General features: G+C 34.9%; 1 protein-coding gene across 2 annotated transcripts in view; it reads left to right on the top strand.

The window, feature by feature from the left end:
- The window catches only part of AQR (aquarius intron-binding spliceosomal factor), a 98,718-nt gene that overhangs the window by 31,010 nt on the left and 51,947 nt on the right, over positions 1–15,761 (top strand). For both annotated transcript variants that reach the window (XM_049613287.1, XM_049613288.1), the window contains exons 12-16: positions 811–924; positions 2,649–2,752; positions 7,812–7,914; positions 10,410–10,530; positions 13,442–13,583. In XM_049613287.1, the coding sequence (XP_049469244.1) occupies positions 811–924; positions 2,649–2,752; positions 7,812–7,914; positions 10,410–10,530; positions 13,442–13,583 (584 nt within the window). The remainder of the gene's footprint in view (positions 1–810; positions 925–2,648; positions 2,753–7,811; positions 7,915–10,409; positions 10,531–13,441; positions 13,584–15,761) is intronic.

Below are 15,761 nucleotides of genomic sequence, written 5' to 3'. Positions count from 1 at the left end.
GGAGATATAATTTTTGTGTGCTTATATATTCTTTTAAGAATTCTTTTATCTTGTATCTATATTTTTTCTCATTCTCTTACTAAATTTCTATCCAGTGATTTGCCACATACATTAAAACATACTAAAATTCTAGTATCTGTTCTGCCATAGGTTAGAATCAATAATGATGAAGATTTGGGGTAAATGTAGCCAGTAGACTGTGTCTCTGGGGAAAACAGGCCTTCATTATAGCAGCAGGAACTAAGCCAAAGAAAGGGCTTAATGGCTGTGGAGACTGATGAGAGGAATAAATATCTTAGCTTTCCTCACCTTGCTGCATTTCCCTAATAGTAGCAGCACACAGAGAAGAATATCTCCAATTATGAATTCCAAAACCCTCATTCAGAAAATTCTGTATTAAGTGGCCTACCTAAGTAAAGGACCTCAGGAGTTCCCTCTAGTGGTGTAGTTCCATAAATTGGCAGTGGTGTACTTTGTTTTTTTCCATTTAAGTGTTTGGCTTCCTTTGATTAAATCCTTAATGTCCGTTCAGTAGTGGGATTTCAATTTAAGTTCCTCTCTGTAGAAGTAGACCGTGTATATGAAATAGACTCTTAACAATTTATTCACAAGAAACATACTTTTTCCTCACACAAATAAAACATGTTTGGATATGTTCTGAAGTGTTTGTTGCAGTGTTTACATTCCAGAGTTTTCCAGCACCTCGGAGAAGGTATACAGACTTACTTAATCTTTATAATAAGTAGTTTTTGTTTGTGGTTTCTTGTTCTTATGTTCACACAGTTTATTAATGTAAATGTATCCTTTCAGCTTTTGGACATGCTTAAGTTCTATACTGGTTTTGAAATTAACGACCAGACTGGGAACGCTCTGACAGAGAATGAGATGACCACAATTCACTATGACAGAATCACTTCTCTCCAGGTGACTGAAATGCAGTATAGCCTGTGCTTCTGCTCCCATCAAGTTGGTTCATAAATAATGTAGTTTCATGTAGTACAGGTATAAAAAACTACTAATTTAATAGTGTTTCATCTTGAACTTTTAAAATATTACTTTTAAAATTTTTAAATACTTAAAATAATGCTAATTTTTAAATTTTTAAAAAATATTACTTTTAAATATTTTATTTAAATATTTTATTTATTTTTTAAGTAAGTTTCTAAAATATTACTTTTAAAATATTACTTTAAAAATTTTTTTAAATATAACTTTTAAAATATTACTATTTCTAATGAATTCATGGGGAAAAAAATGGCTTTCTTCATAGTCTTCAATCTTGAGACTCAAGATACTGATATTTGACACTCAGAAATGTTTGATTAATTACTGGGCCAATTTGGTGCATATACTTACCAGTTTTATTTATGAAAGAGTATTCCCAATGTACCGACAAAGTATGTGTGAGCGTTTTATAAATTTTAAAGATAAACACACGTAATGGGACCGAAATTGGCCAGTACAGCTCAGCTGTGTCAACAGAGTACCTTTGTTTTCTGTTCTTGATTTCCTCTTGCTCTTGCCCTTCCTGGTGGTAGAAAGAAGCTTTTATTTGTCACTTTGGAGAAATTCAGTGCTTTCTGTTTCAGTCTCTTTGGGGAAAGAGTCAAACTTAAGTTCAAAATGTCTTTCATAATCAATTCCACTATCTCTCAGGGACTCTCTGCTCTCCCTCTTCTTTCCCCAAATGGCATCTGGGTATATGGAAGCATTGAGATAGCCTCATTGTTTTGGAAGAAGAGTGACCTGCACAGCTTAACATGTCTTTTCTTGCTTTGCTCAGAGCATTGGTGTTTTTGTCCTTCTGCTTCTGCCCTTGAAGTAACCACAGCTGGCGCGGCTTGTGGTCTGCTCTTTTGGCACAGGCATGGCATGATGATTCCTGAGGAGCTTGGCTATCTCCTTGCTGACGAGGCCACACTCTTGCTCTTGGTGATGCTGGAGTCCTCCAGAGAGCTGACTCCCATTCGTTTCCTAGCTTCAACAGTTCACTCTCAGGCTTGGGTTGCAGGGTCATTTCACCATTGCCTGTAGTAACCCTATGGCATGCTCACCAGTAACTTTGGCAGGTTTTTATGTCATCCCACTGTGGGGCACATGAAAACTTCCGGATTTCTCTGTGCCACATGGGCATTGAGAAGACTAGGGATGTTATCACATACACTCTTACCCGGTCACTGTAGTGCTACTATTTCTGTTTTCTTGTGGCTTACCCCATGTCGGCTGGGGGTGTTAACCCTGTGAAGTCCTTTCTTTCCAGAGTTCCTAAGTAAAACAAAGCACAAACACACTGTACTTTTGGCTTCTCCCTCAAGCTATCTCTTCAGGTATTTTATTTCTCTCCCTTCCTGTCAGTGAAGGTAGCTTCATTGGCTGTTTCATGTATGTTCAAAATACAACTTAGAAATAAAAAATTGAACATTGACTCTTTGTTTTTGCGTTCCTGCTAGAATAATTCTGGTTTTCCCCCATTGTATTGAATGCTTCTGGCTAAATAAGGCAGAGGTCACATATGAGAAGCATATAAGAAACAGAAGTGCATTAATATATTTTTTGATATTTTTATTATATAGTATATAAATTGTAGTTTATTGTTAATATGCAGACATTAGTTCTTGAGTTTTGTTTTTGTTTTTCCCGTTTTCTAGAGAGCTGCCTTTGCACATTTCCCTGAACTCTATGATTTTGCACTCTCAAATGTGGCAGAAGTAGATACTCGGGAATCTTTGGTCAAGTTTTTTGGACCACTTAGGTAAGTCAACATGGAAAGAAAACTGAATTTTAATTTTCTTTGTGTTTTTAATCATTTTGCACTATCTTAAATAATGTAACTTGTTGCACCGCTCGCTTTGTTGACAACTAAAACTAATGCTTCTCTCCAGCAGTTAGTATCGTTAAGTCACTTCGCTATAATTATTGATCATCTATTTTGGGAGCAAAATTAATATTTATTAATTTAATGGTTTTTATTTTTGTTTTGGAGAGGCAGAGCATGAGCGGGGGAGGGGCAGAGAGAGAGAGGGAAGCACAGATTCGGACATGGGGCTTGAACTCATGAGCCATGAAATCATGACCTGAGCCGAAGTTGGACACTTAACCAACTGAGCCACCCAGGCGTCCCAAAATTTATATTTTTCATAACTTAAACATTTTTCCTAGATCATAAAGTTTTCTTAAAGTAGAACATAAAACTGGTATCCCATCAGTCATATCAGTAAATGTTCATATGTGACATCAAAGGTATGAGTTAGAAACCTTTTTGTGTGTTTAAAATTTATGAAATTAGTAATATTCTTTGGCACTCAGCTAATACACATTTTTGAAAATGTAGTAATACGTTTGTACCACGTGGTAGGCACTCTGCTAAGTATGTAAATAATCCTCAAGACTTTCATTCGTGTGAGGAGTAGGTACCATTTTAGGTATAAGGTCACTGAGACACAGAATTGTTAAGTCATTTGTCTAGGTCAAATAGCAAGTAAGCAGCAGAGATAGGATTCAAACCTAACTTTTATTTTTTTATTTAAAAAAAAAATTTTTTTAACGTTTATTTATTATTGAGAGACAGAGACAGACCGTGAGCAGGGGAGGGGCAGAGAGAGAGGGAGACACAGAATCTGAAGCAGGCTCCAGGCTCCGAGCTTGTCAGCACAGAGCCCGACACGGGGCTCAAACCCACAAACCGAGCGATCATGACCTGAGCCGAAGTCAGACACTTAACCAACTAGCCATCCAGGCGCCCCTCAAACCAGACTTTTAACTGTGCTCTGTTATCTTCCTATTGTCCTTAACTCTTGGGAGAAATTATGTTTAGCTCATTATGGATCTCTAAAATGAAACAAACTTGGCTTTAACTTAGAAGTTGATTAACTTGGAAGATTATTGAATCTTCATAAGAAGATTTAATAACTCTTTTTTTTTTTTAATGTTTATTTTTGAGAGAGAGATACAGAGCGTGAGTGGGAGAAGGGCAGACAGAGAGGCACAGAATCTGAAGGAGGCGCCAGGCTCTGAGCTGTCATCTCAGAGCCCAATGCGGGGCTCGAGCTCAAAAACTGTGAGATCATGACCTGAGCTAAAGTCGGACGCTTAACCAACCGAGCCACTCAGGCACCCAAATAATAACTCTTATAATGACACATAGAATTATTTCATTCTCTTAATGAACTGCAGAAAGTTCCTTTGAATAACTCTGCCATATTATTTTGTGATCACTCTCCAATTGACAAATCTTTAATTTCTAAATTTTTGGCCATTATTAATGACTCACTAATGAACAACATCCTTTTTATTTTTATGTAAAAATTTTTGTCACTGATTCACAGAAGCACAATGGCTGACTCAAAGGGGTTATGTATTTAAAATTTGTTATATATTGCTAAATTCCCTTCAAAAGTATGTACCAGTTATACCAACAGAATTTGAGGATTTATTTCTTTCCCTACCAGCTAGGTAAATTAGTCTTTAATTTTCGCCAGTCCAAAGATAAAAGAACCGTCATTGTTTTACTTTGCATTTTGTGATTATGTTGGGGAAATTGAGCATCTTTCTATTTTTCTTGGCCATTTGCATTTTGTCTGTAACTTTCTTGTTATCTTTTGCTATTTTGTATTTCATTGCTTGTCATATTGATTTCTTTAAGAACCTTTATTTTGCATACTAATATTTTGTCTAGTTTGTGTTGTAATTATTTTCTCTCAGTTTCTCACTTTAGATTTTGTGTTGGTATATTTTGTTATTACAGCATTTACAATTTTTAAATTATATGTCAAGTCTTCTTAACAACAATATCAAATGTTTTATGTTAGAAGGCCTTCCTCCCCATAAGATTATAAAGTAGTATGTTTTTAAAACACCTTTATAGATTTTTTTTTTTTACATTAAACATAGCTGCATAATCCATATGGGGAATTTATTTTTGCCCGTATTACTTCTTTACAATCTTGTAAATTATAGATGATGTTAAAAACCTTTTTTTTAATGTGGATTATAGCCATTATATTTGCTATAATAGAAATTAAAACTGGAAAAATGTTAAATAATTTATTTAAAAAGCTAATTAAAAGCCTATTATGTTAGCATACATATTATTAATGAAAAATATACTCTCCCAAATTAAAAAAAATATAGTGAAAAGTGGCATTGTTTTACACTTTTGCAATCTCTTTAATGTCTGACTTAAAGACAGTTGAATTTGCAAATGTGCTTCTGTATTTCATTTATTGTGAGATTGTTTTGGTTGAAGTAAATGAAGAAAATCAGGCCTTATGCAAAAGGGAAATATATTTCAGTAGCTTTTTCAAATGATTGTGAATATTTTTCTTTGATACAATATAAAAACTTGACAAGTGGTAGTTTCTTAAACGTTAGTTTTAGTGTGGTATCTGAAACCATATTAAGGAACTCTGTGCAATTAAAGTGAATTAATTTTAGAAATGGCGATACTTGCCTTTCTTATGGATGAGAGGACTCAATTAAGGTATGAATTCTGCCCAAACTGATCCATAGATATAATTCAGTTCCAATCAAAATTCCAGCAGAATATTTTCTAGAAATTAACAGGCTTATTCAGAAATTAATATAGAAAGGCAGAGATGAGAACAGCCTAAACCATTTTGAAAAAGAACAGAGTTGGAGGATCCTCACTACCGAATTTCAAGATTGCTTGTAAAGCTACAGTAGTCAAGACCCTGTGGTATTGAATAAAAGACAGACAGACATAGACATCACCGGAACAAAATAGAATTCAGAAATAGACCGCACATATATGGTTAGTTGATTTTTGACTAAGATGCCAAAGCAACTCAATGGAGAAAGGATAATCTTTTCAACAATAGTGGAACAGTTGGACATCTCTATGCAAGGTATGAAATTTAACCCATACTTCACATTCTGTACACAGATTAACTCAAAGTGAGTCATAGACCTATTTATCAAAACGGGAACTAATAGGACATACAGGATATCTGTGTGATTATGGTTTGTACAAACATTTCCATAGACACCAAAGCACAGTCCGTAAAGAAAAAAAATGGATATGTTGGACTTTATAAAAATTTAAAACTATTACTATTTGAAAAGACATTGTTAAGAGAATGAAAATACAACCCCAAAGGGGAAGAAAATATTGGCCAAACACGTATCTGATGATGGGCTGTCTCAGAAATCAGTGATAAGAAAACAATTTAAAAATAGCTCAAGGAGTGCCTGGGTGGCTCAGTCTGTTGGGGTGTCCGACTCTTGCTTTCAGCTCAGGTCATGTTCCTGGGGTTGTGGGATCAAGCCCTGGTCAGGCTCCGTGCTGGCTGTGGAGTCTACTTGGGATTCTCTTTCTCCCACTTGCACTCTCTTTCTCTCACATATATATAAAAAAAAATTTAGCTCAAGATTTGAACAGATACTTCACCAAAGATAATGCATTTCAGTAACGCCACAGAAAGATGCTTAGTATCATTAGTCATTAGAGAAATGCATATTAAAATCATAATGAGATACCATTACATGTCTATTAGAATTGTTTAAAAAAAACATGCAGTGTATTGACTTATGACAAGGATGTGGAGAAGCTGGATTCTCATACATGGCTGATAAGAATTCAAAGTTCGCAAAAATTTGAGTTTCCTGTAAAGTTAAACATGTACTTACTGTACAATCTAGTATTCTCACAGATATACCCAAGAGAAATGAAAATTTGTGTTTGCACAAAAATCTGTGTGGAAATGTATATAGTGGCTTTAGTTATAGTTATCTTTTAAAAACATATCCTTCAACTGGTGAGTGAATACACGTGCTGTGCTACATCCCATATGATGGAATACTACTCAGCAATAAAAAGGAACCAATTACAGACATGCAGTCTGGGTGCATTTTAGTTGCGTTATGCTAAATGAAAGCAACCAGTGTCAAAGGCTACATAATGTATGATTCCATTTATTTGACCTTCTAGAAAAAGCAAAGTCATAGAGATCAAAAGCAGATTAGTGGTTACCAGGGACTGGGATAGAGTATGTGAGGGAATTTGGGGAGCGTGATGAAACGTATTTAAGTAATGGAAAGCTGTTCAGCTCACGGTGGTGAATGCAAGTTTTCTAGAATTCCAGTTTTTCACTTGGCAGTTCAGATTTTATCTTTGGTAACAAATACTGTCAGTTGTTTTCCTTAAAGTTACTGGTTTGTTCAGATTTGAAATTTTTTTGCCATTTATTCAGGTCTGAATAACCATAGTTTGTCAGTTCTTTCAAGCAAAAATTGTGTGCAAAATGTGTGCATCCCATTCTGTCACACAGAATTTTTTAAAAGCATAGTCAAGAGTCCAAATTTAATTATATTAATAATTAATTTTAATTACTAATTTAATTTTAGTTAATATATTAATTTTGCTGCTTCATTAATTGCATTCTTAATGTTTTTTACTCTGCATGGGGTAGTGAGGAATGCTATGGCTACTTACAGTCCTGGTTGGTGCCACCACCTTACCCTATGTCAGCAGTTTACCCACCATTGCTTTACACTGTGTAGGTAAAGACAGTGGAAAAAAACAAATAATGTCCTAGTATTAATATAAAATAGTATTTTTCTTGCATACTTCCTAGAAGGGTCTCAGGGACCATAGAGGTATGCAGACGACAATTTGAGAGCCTACATTAAGGGGATTAACTTTCATTGGTAATTTTTTTTTAATTTTCTGCTGTATCGTACGATTATATTTTCTAGGTAAAATGTTTTAAGCCGTGTGTAAAATTAGGTGTTTCAAAAATGAACTAGGGTTAAATAATAGAATACTCTTGATCTGAATATTCCTTATTCTGCAGTTCAAATACACTCCACCAGGTGGCATCATACCTCTGCTTGTTACCAACTCTTCCTAAAAATGAAGACACAACTTTTGATAAAGAATTTCTTCTAGAATTGCTGGTAAATGTTAATGTTCTTTGAATTTTCCCTACTATTTTGAATCATACCTAAAGACCTGGGTATGTCTTTTTTTCCAGGGCTAAAGGGTAAGTAGATCGTTGCTACCTATTTTACAATTACATCATCATTTGGTTTTGTCAGATTTCTTTTCTTATCTGTTAGATTTCTTTTCTCAAGACTTTACCTCTCACAACTGCTTTATGGCATGAATTCATTGCATACAGACATTTATGAACAGCTTCTTTGTCAGGCTCTGGATTCAGGCAATGGGGAATGCATAGATAATTGACACCATTCCTGCCTTTTAGAGGTCACAGTTACATACACACAGGTAATACATATGTATTCATATCTGTCTATCTGTGTATTTTAAAAGTTATTTAAAGTACCTTGAATATTGATGTATACCTTTATCATTAGAAAACTCCGGAATGTTTAAAGAAAATAAGTTATCACTGACTTAGTGGTTTAAGAATTCTAAGGGATTTTTCAGTCATTTTGGAAAGTAGTGGACTTTATCTCTCAAACTAATACTTTTTTTGGTAAGGTTTTTTTTTTTTTAAGGTTTTCTTTTTTTTAAGTGCAGTTTTAAGGCTCACAGAAAAATTTGAGGGAAAGGAGTATACCTTACTTTTAGCTTTAGTAAAATCATAAAATGTATGAGTAATTATGTCTACACTATGAATATTTAAGTTGTTTGCAATGTTCACTTACAAATAATGATGTGATCCTGGCACATGCCTCTTTGTGCCTATGTGGGGACATTTAGGAGAGGTACCTAGAAGTGAAATTATTTGATTAAAACATGTGCTTATTTCAAAGATAGGATGCAGCCAAATTATCCTCAAAAAGGTGCATTTCCCACCAACAGTGTGTTAGAGTATATCTCCTTAAGCTTGTACCAGCATTGGGTGTTATGAGTCATCCCAATTTTTGCTAGTGTCAAGAGTAAAAAAAAAAAAAAAAAAACAAAAACCTTGTTTTAATTTTTTGTTTTCTGTTTGCTATTGAAAAGATCCTAAAGGACTTCCTTCCTCTGCTATAGTTTGAGTAGTTTTTAGTATGTTTTTTATAACTTTACAGACATACACTATGTAAGAGTATATATACATCTTTTAACATAGAGCCATAATGGGCACACAGTTTTGTGACATATATTCCAAGCTAATACTTTTAATATAGGGTATAAAATACAATTCCTTACTGTAGAGAAGAAGATATGCTACTTTGGGAATAGTTACCAGAAACCATTATAGCAGATGTTTTAAGCCTGGTGACAGGTGCTTCAGTGCCATTTGGAGAGAAATTCCTGGAGTTTTAAATTAATTCATGTGTGGAAAATACTTTTTTATTGATATATTTACTTGTGTGAAATGTATGTCTCGGGTCACCATCTTTGCCTTCTTCGTTATTTCCGAGTGCCAAGTGCTTTCTAAAAATTCCTTGTCCTATTTTCTGACAATGTAAAATCGTTTCTCATAAGTCAGGTTTGGGGATTATTAATAAATCCTTACTATACAAAGAAATGAGGATTTCTTTAGGAATCTTTCTAATGGAAAACAGGTTTAAACATAAGGCTTGATTTTATGCCTTTTACAGTCTTAGAGCTAAGATTTTATTTTTGAAATTGAAATATTTATGCCAAAAAGAAAACAGTTTTAAAAATTTGAAAATTTATAGTGCTACAGCGTTATCTCTCATTTCCTCTTGTTCCTAAACGATTTCCTCAGGCTTTGGATTCTTCTAATATCTGAATAATGATGAAGAAGTTGAAATATGCATATTGGTTAGATGATATCACACTGTCTTCTTTCCTAAAATAATACTATCTCTACTGAAGAGAACATGACACATTTTTCAAATATATCATTATTTTAACATATTAATTAGGGAACAAGCTTATTTCTGTGTTTGAAATAGAGGAGTACTATAATATTAACAATGGAAATCTACATAGAGGCCATCAAGTCCACCTCTCATTTTACAAGGAAGGCTGAGACCAGGTTATTAATAAACAAAATTTTCCATATTGTTTACTTAGTATAAGAATAAAAACTTTAATCAAGGACTTAGGGCTCCCATTTTTTTCTTACATTGATGAATACTAAGTGCTGGCATGTGCAAGGCACCTTGATGCTATTTTACAGTATTCTATTTCATTTTCATAAGAAACCTGAGAGGTAGGTGGTATTTTATCTGTTTTACTGAAAGATTGCTAAAATCAGGGAAGTTGAGGTATCTTGCCCAGTTTTTATGTAGCTCATACATAGAGGTTCTGGGAGTTGAACTCAGATCCATCTGATTACAAAGCTCACCGTAATGGGTGCCTCTTTCATCTTTGATTTATGGAGAAATTGAAAAAAGGAAAGAAAAACCTCTAAGTACTACCATAACTGAAAGAGATGAAACTTCTCATTTCAAACTTTATGGTGAATTTCTCCATAAATCATTTTAACAAAAGATGCTTCTGACTTTCTACATGAACCTGTTTCTAGGTATCTCGTCACGAACGTCGAATTTCTCAGATTCAGCAGTTGAACCAGATGCCTTTGTATCCAACTGAGAAAATCATTTGGGATGAAAATATTGTCCCAACTGAATACTATTCTGGGGAAGGTAAGCCAGAGAAGCACGGGATTCAGGTGTGCCAGGAAATTTAATTTAGAATTTATCATAGGTAACTGAAAGTACTTCTGTCTGTTACATACATTAGGATAATATTCTGGTACCTTCAAGTCATTTTAAAGCTGGAAACTATTCAGTATTTGAATGCTTAGCATTAAGGATTTTTATTAAATTTAACCATGTCCTAATGTGTGTATGTGCATGTCCTCAGATGTGCACGTGTGTACATATTTTATGTCATGTACATATGTCATCCTTCATAACATATGACCATAAGCAATAAAAATACTGTAAGGAACCTAATAGTATAGGAAGTGTAGCTTTCATTATGTCACTGTAATAGGTTTTGTTTGGTAGTGTTTTATTTCAAAGCCTTTTTTAGAAGTTCTTCTGAATTCCTTGTTAAGCCAGTTAATGACCACCAAAAATTGTCATTAGTTAATAATAAACCCCTAGTCTGATTGAAAATAGTATTCCCTGGTTTGTTTACCTATTTCAGCAGATTTGTTCCTAAATGCTTTTGTTCATCCTTTAAGGATGAGAATTCGCCAAAATTGAGTATATGCTGAAGTATATTGTGACATATTTTGAAGGCATATTTCAAAAAAAATTTTAAGGAAATTTTTTGAACAATGGCATCATTATGAGAAGCTTAGCTGTTTTGAAGACCTCACCAGTGGTACATTTATTTAAAATGGATATTTCAGAGTCCTGTCCTAAAGCCGTAACTTTAGTTAACCCACACCAAAGTTTTTCTAGATTTCAGAATAGGCAGTCTTCATTTTTTATTTTTTTCATTCTTACAATGGCCAGTGCATTGTTTTCTCACTTTTTCCAGTTTGTTCATGCTAAAAGCATTTATGACCATGGATGTATGCCATCTCTTTTCTAATCAGTTCCTACAAAGCAGATACCACTTCATACTTTGTTTGGCAGTAAATAGCTTATATTTTCTTAAACATAGACCTAGTCATACATGTACCTTTTGGTGCTACTCAGTCACACTGGTCAGCATATAAAACATTTTGCCAGGTATAGAAAGTATTGCTCTTCTTTCATTCCGGTGAACTTAAAGGAAAAGGGATTTAAATCTTTTCAGCTTTCATAGAAAGAAAGTATTTCAGAACAATATTAGTTGCCACTGTAATTAAGCTGTTTTCAGACCCTTGACTATATCATGCCATTGATCTCTCGTGACCATGGATGGCCCTGTGTTTTGGGGGCTCAACATCTGCTGATAATAAATAGGCAAAGATCAAAGCTAATACTGCATGATACAGACTGCTTCTAGCTCCCAGGGAGAGGAAGAAATTGGGACAGATATAAAAATAGATATATTGTAAGAATTGTAAAGAAAATTCTTGTAAAATCTTTTGCCCCTTTTTTGGACCTTTTTAATAAACACAGATCTAGAAAGCCACACAGAATAAATATAGAGCTTAACTAAGTGTCATAAGAGAAATAACCACCATGTTAGCCATCCCAGAACCCTCCTATAAGCTCCTTCCTAGTTACTGCTTCTGCCTCCACTTGAAAGTAACCATGTCTTCACTTCCATAGTAATCACTATATATTTCTTCATAGTTTTATCACCGAATTGTGCATCCACATATGATAGTTAATCGTGCACATTTTTTAAATGTCTTTTACTTTACAAGTACCTCATATCCCTTCCTTTTGTTTTGAAGAACCTGAGTTGTTTGTTCCACAGTCTAGCTTTTTTTTAGTGACTACTCAGTATACACCCGAGTATGTCCCTCTGCTCTTTATTTTTCTTACAGATTGGTATCTGAATGCAGAAGCTTGATCAGGCTTAAGGTTTTCTCTCTGGCAAGATTCTTGGTAGTGTTGTATTCTTTCATCAGAGGCATATGATGTCTGGTTGTTTTTGTGGGTATGATGTTAGCTGCCATTGCTGCTTAACAGCTAGATTTGTTAACTCAATGACAGTTGCAGAATGGTGACATTTTAATTCTTTTTTTCTTTTTTTTAATAAGATTGTGCTCTCAAAGAGATGCTTTCCCTTAGCCTCTGGCCTGAAAGATACTGAGTCAGATTATAAATCAGAATTTATGAACATAAATGATGTGAAATAAAAAAAGAAATTTTTTTATGTTTATTTATTTTTGAGACAGAGAGAGCATGAGCAGGGGAAGGGGAGGGGTAGAGTGAGAGAGACAGAGAGACAGACAGACACAGAATCCGAAGCAGGCTCCAGGCTCTGAGCTGTCAGCACAGAGCCTGATGCAGGGCTCGAACTCACAAACTGTGAGATCATGAGCTGAGCTGAAGTTGGTCGCTTAACCAACTGAGCCACTCAGGTGCCCCCCATTTTTTTATTTATGTTTTTTGCTATTAGGTTCATTATTGCTTCGGTACAGTGGGAATGGAAGTAACTCCAGGAATAACAACCAATGCCGTATCCTTAAAGTCTAGCCAAAAGACGAGATTCAGAGCACAGTAATGACCACTGGAGATAGATTTATGCATTGTAGTATGCTAATTAGGTTCTGCGATAAATTTGTCATGGGGTTAGTTTATGGTCATTGATTACTTTGAGCTTTGCCAAATAAAAATTAGTAAAGGAAGAATTTTTAAACTACTTGAGACTATATTAATTTTAAGTATCTTCAAATATTTTTTAGAAGATTGTATATGAATTATTGGTATGTGGTTATATGTATTAATGAGATTTGTTCTTCCTTTCCAGTTCTTAATAGATAGTTCTTAACCTGGTTTCAGTTCTGTGTGAAAATAAAAATAGGACCTTATCAAATATGCTGTATTTCAGCATATTAAACATTAAATTAGACTCTACCAAATTTGTGGTACATTTCTTTATACATAGTACAGCTGTCTGAGTAAGAGAATAATTTGGATGTGGATGTTGTTTCTTTTTCAGGTTGTCTTGCTCTTCCCAAGTTGAATTTGCAATTTTTGACTCTCCATGATTACCTTCTAAGGAACTTTAATCTCTTCCGCTTAGAATCAACTTACGAAATTAGGCAGGACATCGAGGATAGTGTCAGCAGAATGAAGCCATGGTTAGTAAATTGGTTCCATTTGTAGTGAAGAGATGCAAACTGTGACATACCTCTGTCAGAAACCTCATAAGTGTGTTTAGAAATAGTATACCTGGCTTGTAGATGCCCTCCAAAATATGATATTTATTCTTTGAGAAATTGTCTGATTTCTGTAAATTTACTCTTTGAGAAATTCCCTAAATTCTCTAATGTGGATTAGAGTATATCAAAAGTGATAAAATATAAAATATGTATCTGGATCCTTGGGGGTGGGGGACTGGAAATAAGATAAGCGGGGAGAGGTCATCATTCTTGGGGACAGGGAAGAAGTGTAGAGGAGAGTAGGTTGAACATGAGTAAAAGGGTAAAGAGGGAGGGTATGGGCTGACCCAGCCGGCCTATACTAGGGCAGGACAGTTTAAGTCCTGGGAGCTTATAATAAAGGGGTCTTCTGCTACCCCAGCTGCTCTTGTGGCTGTCACCAGTACCTCAGTTAGCCTCTCTAAAGGACCTGACAAGAGATGAGGAGCATTGCTGAGCATCACATGGAATGGAACGTTGGGAAGTCTTCCTTGGCCCTCCATCCATAGATTACCTTGAAGAGACTAAATCAGTATTTATTTGGGGGCCTGTGAGTAGGGCTTATTATTTGATGAAGTCTTCTGCTTAAACTCCCTGCCTGCTAGCTCATGTCTGGAATTCCATTAGCTAAGAAAAGACTTTCATTCTAATTATTGGAAGCAGCTGTGCATTAGGAGATTTGTGGAGGTTAGTTTTGCGTTTTAGACATGACTTTATGTCCTTCATTTATTATTTGATTCTAAGTATGAAATTGATGAGGGTAAGTTATATACCACAAGTGACCATAAACTAGTAAAATTAATTCTGTAAAATGAATTTTTATTATAGTCCTACCATGCGTGCACATATAATTATGCTGCATTCTGTATGCAAAGCTTAACACTTTTTGAATATGAACTGATGCAGGTATTTTTCAGGCTTCTCTCCTTACTAATTACAGAGAGCTACACGGACACTGTGATTATGATCTATTTTTTTCACTTCCACATTTTATTTCATACACACTTCTATTTTTTAATTAATTATTATGTGAAAAGTTATTCTGGGTGAGACTATAAAACACAACATAAAGTATTTTTGACTTAATAATCAGTTGAGTCAGTAGGCAGGCTAGCACTGTGAGATTTGTATACTCACTGGCTGATCATCCCTGCCCACAGCTTTGCTGAAATTATTGCCTATTGTTTGGACCCCGGGGGGAGTGTTTGATCGGAAGCTTCCTTTCAGTTTATGGTTACCTTGCGTGTATATGCTCAGATTCTGGACCTAATTTTGGCCATTTTGCAAACTAGGGATTTATTAATTAGCAGATTATCAAATAGAATTCACTTATATTTTACTTAAATGTCAAATAAGCCAAAAATACTTAGAGTTCTTCTGGTCTATTAACAAAGGAAATTTTTTTAACTTACATTATTTTCTGCTAAGGAGGAAAAATATCATTTTTGAGAGTTTTAACTTGTGATAATAAACTTTTCTAGATTTTCGTAAAAATGATGAGATCTAGGGGCACCTGGGTGGCTCATTTGTTTGAGTTTCCGATTGTGGCTCAGGTCATGATTCTTGCATTTGTGAGTTCAAGCCCTGCATTGTGCTCGCTGCTGTCAGTATAGAGCCCACTTTGGATCCTCTGTCCCCCTTTCTCGCCACCCTGTCTCAAAATAAATAAACATTAAAAGAAAAAGATGAGATCTAAAAAGAGGCCAGACTTCTTTCTGCTCGTGTGTGCTGAAGGTGGAGAAGAGAGGCATTTTTACTCAGTGCATGGTTCTAATGATCATGTTTTCAGGCTGCTAAAACCACTGAGCAACATACAGGCAGAAATCTGTCCTCTTTAATGCTTCATGTTGCAGGTAGATTTTCTAAGCAGAAGTTGGGGAGAATAGATTAGTGGTTGCCTGGGTGTAGGAACAGGATTGACTGTAGTCAGATGAGAGGGATCTTTTATACATAGGATGGAAATGTTCTCAAATTACATTGTGGTGATGGATGCACAACCCTGCAAATTTACCAAAAATCATTGAAATGTGTGCATTTACAGTGAATGATTTTATGGTGTATAAACTAATACTGTAGTAAAATTGTAAAAAATGGAGGAGGTGATAGTTATTACCTTTT

This window comes from Panthera uncia (assembly GCF_023721935.1).
Source record: "Panthera uncia isolate 11264 chromosome B3 unlocalized genomic scaffold, Puncia_PCG_1.0 HiC_scaffold_1, whole genome shotgun sequence".
NCBI lineage: Eukaryota > Metazoa > Chordata > Mammalia > Carnivora > Felidae > Panthera > Panthera uncia.
Note: the sequence above shows the minus strand (reverse complement) of the source record. Positions and strands in the feature narration are given on the sequence as shown.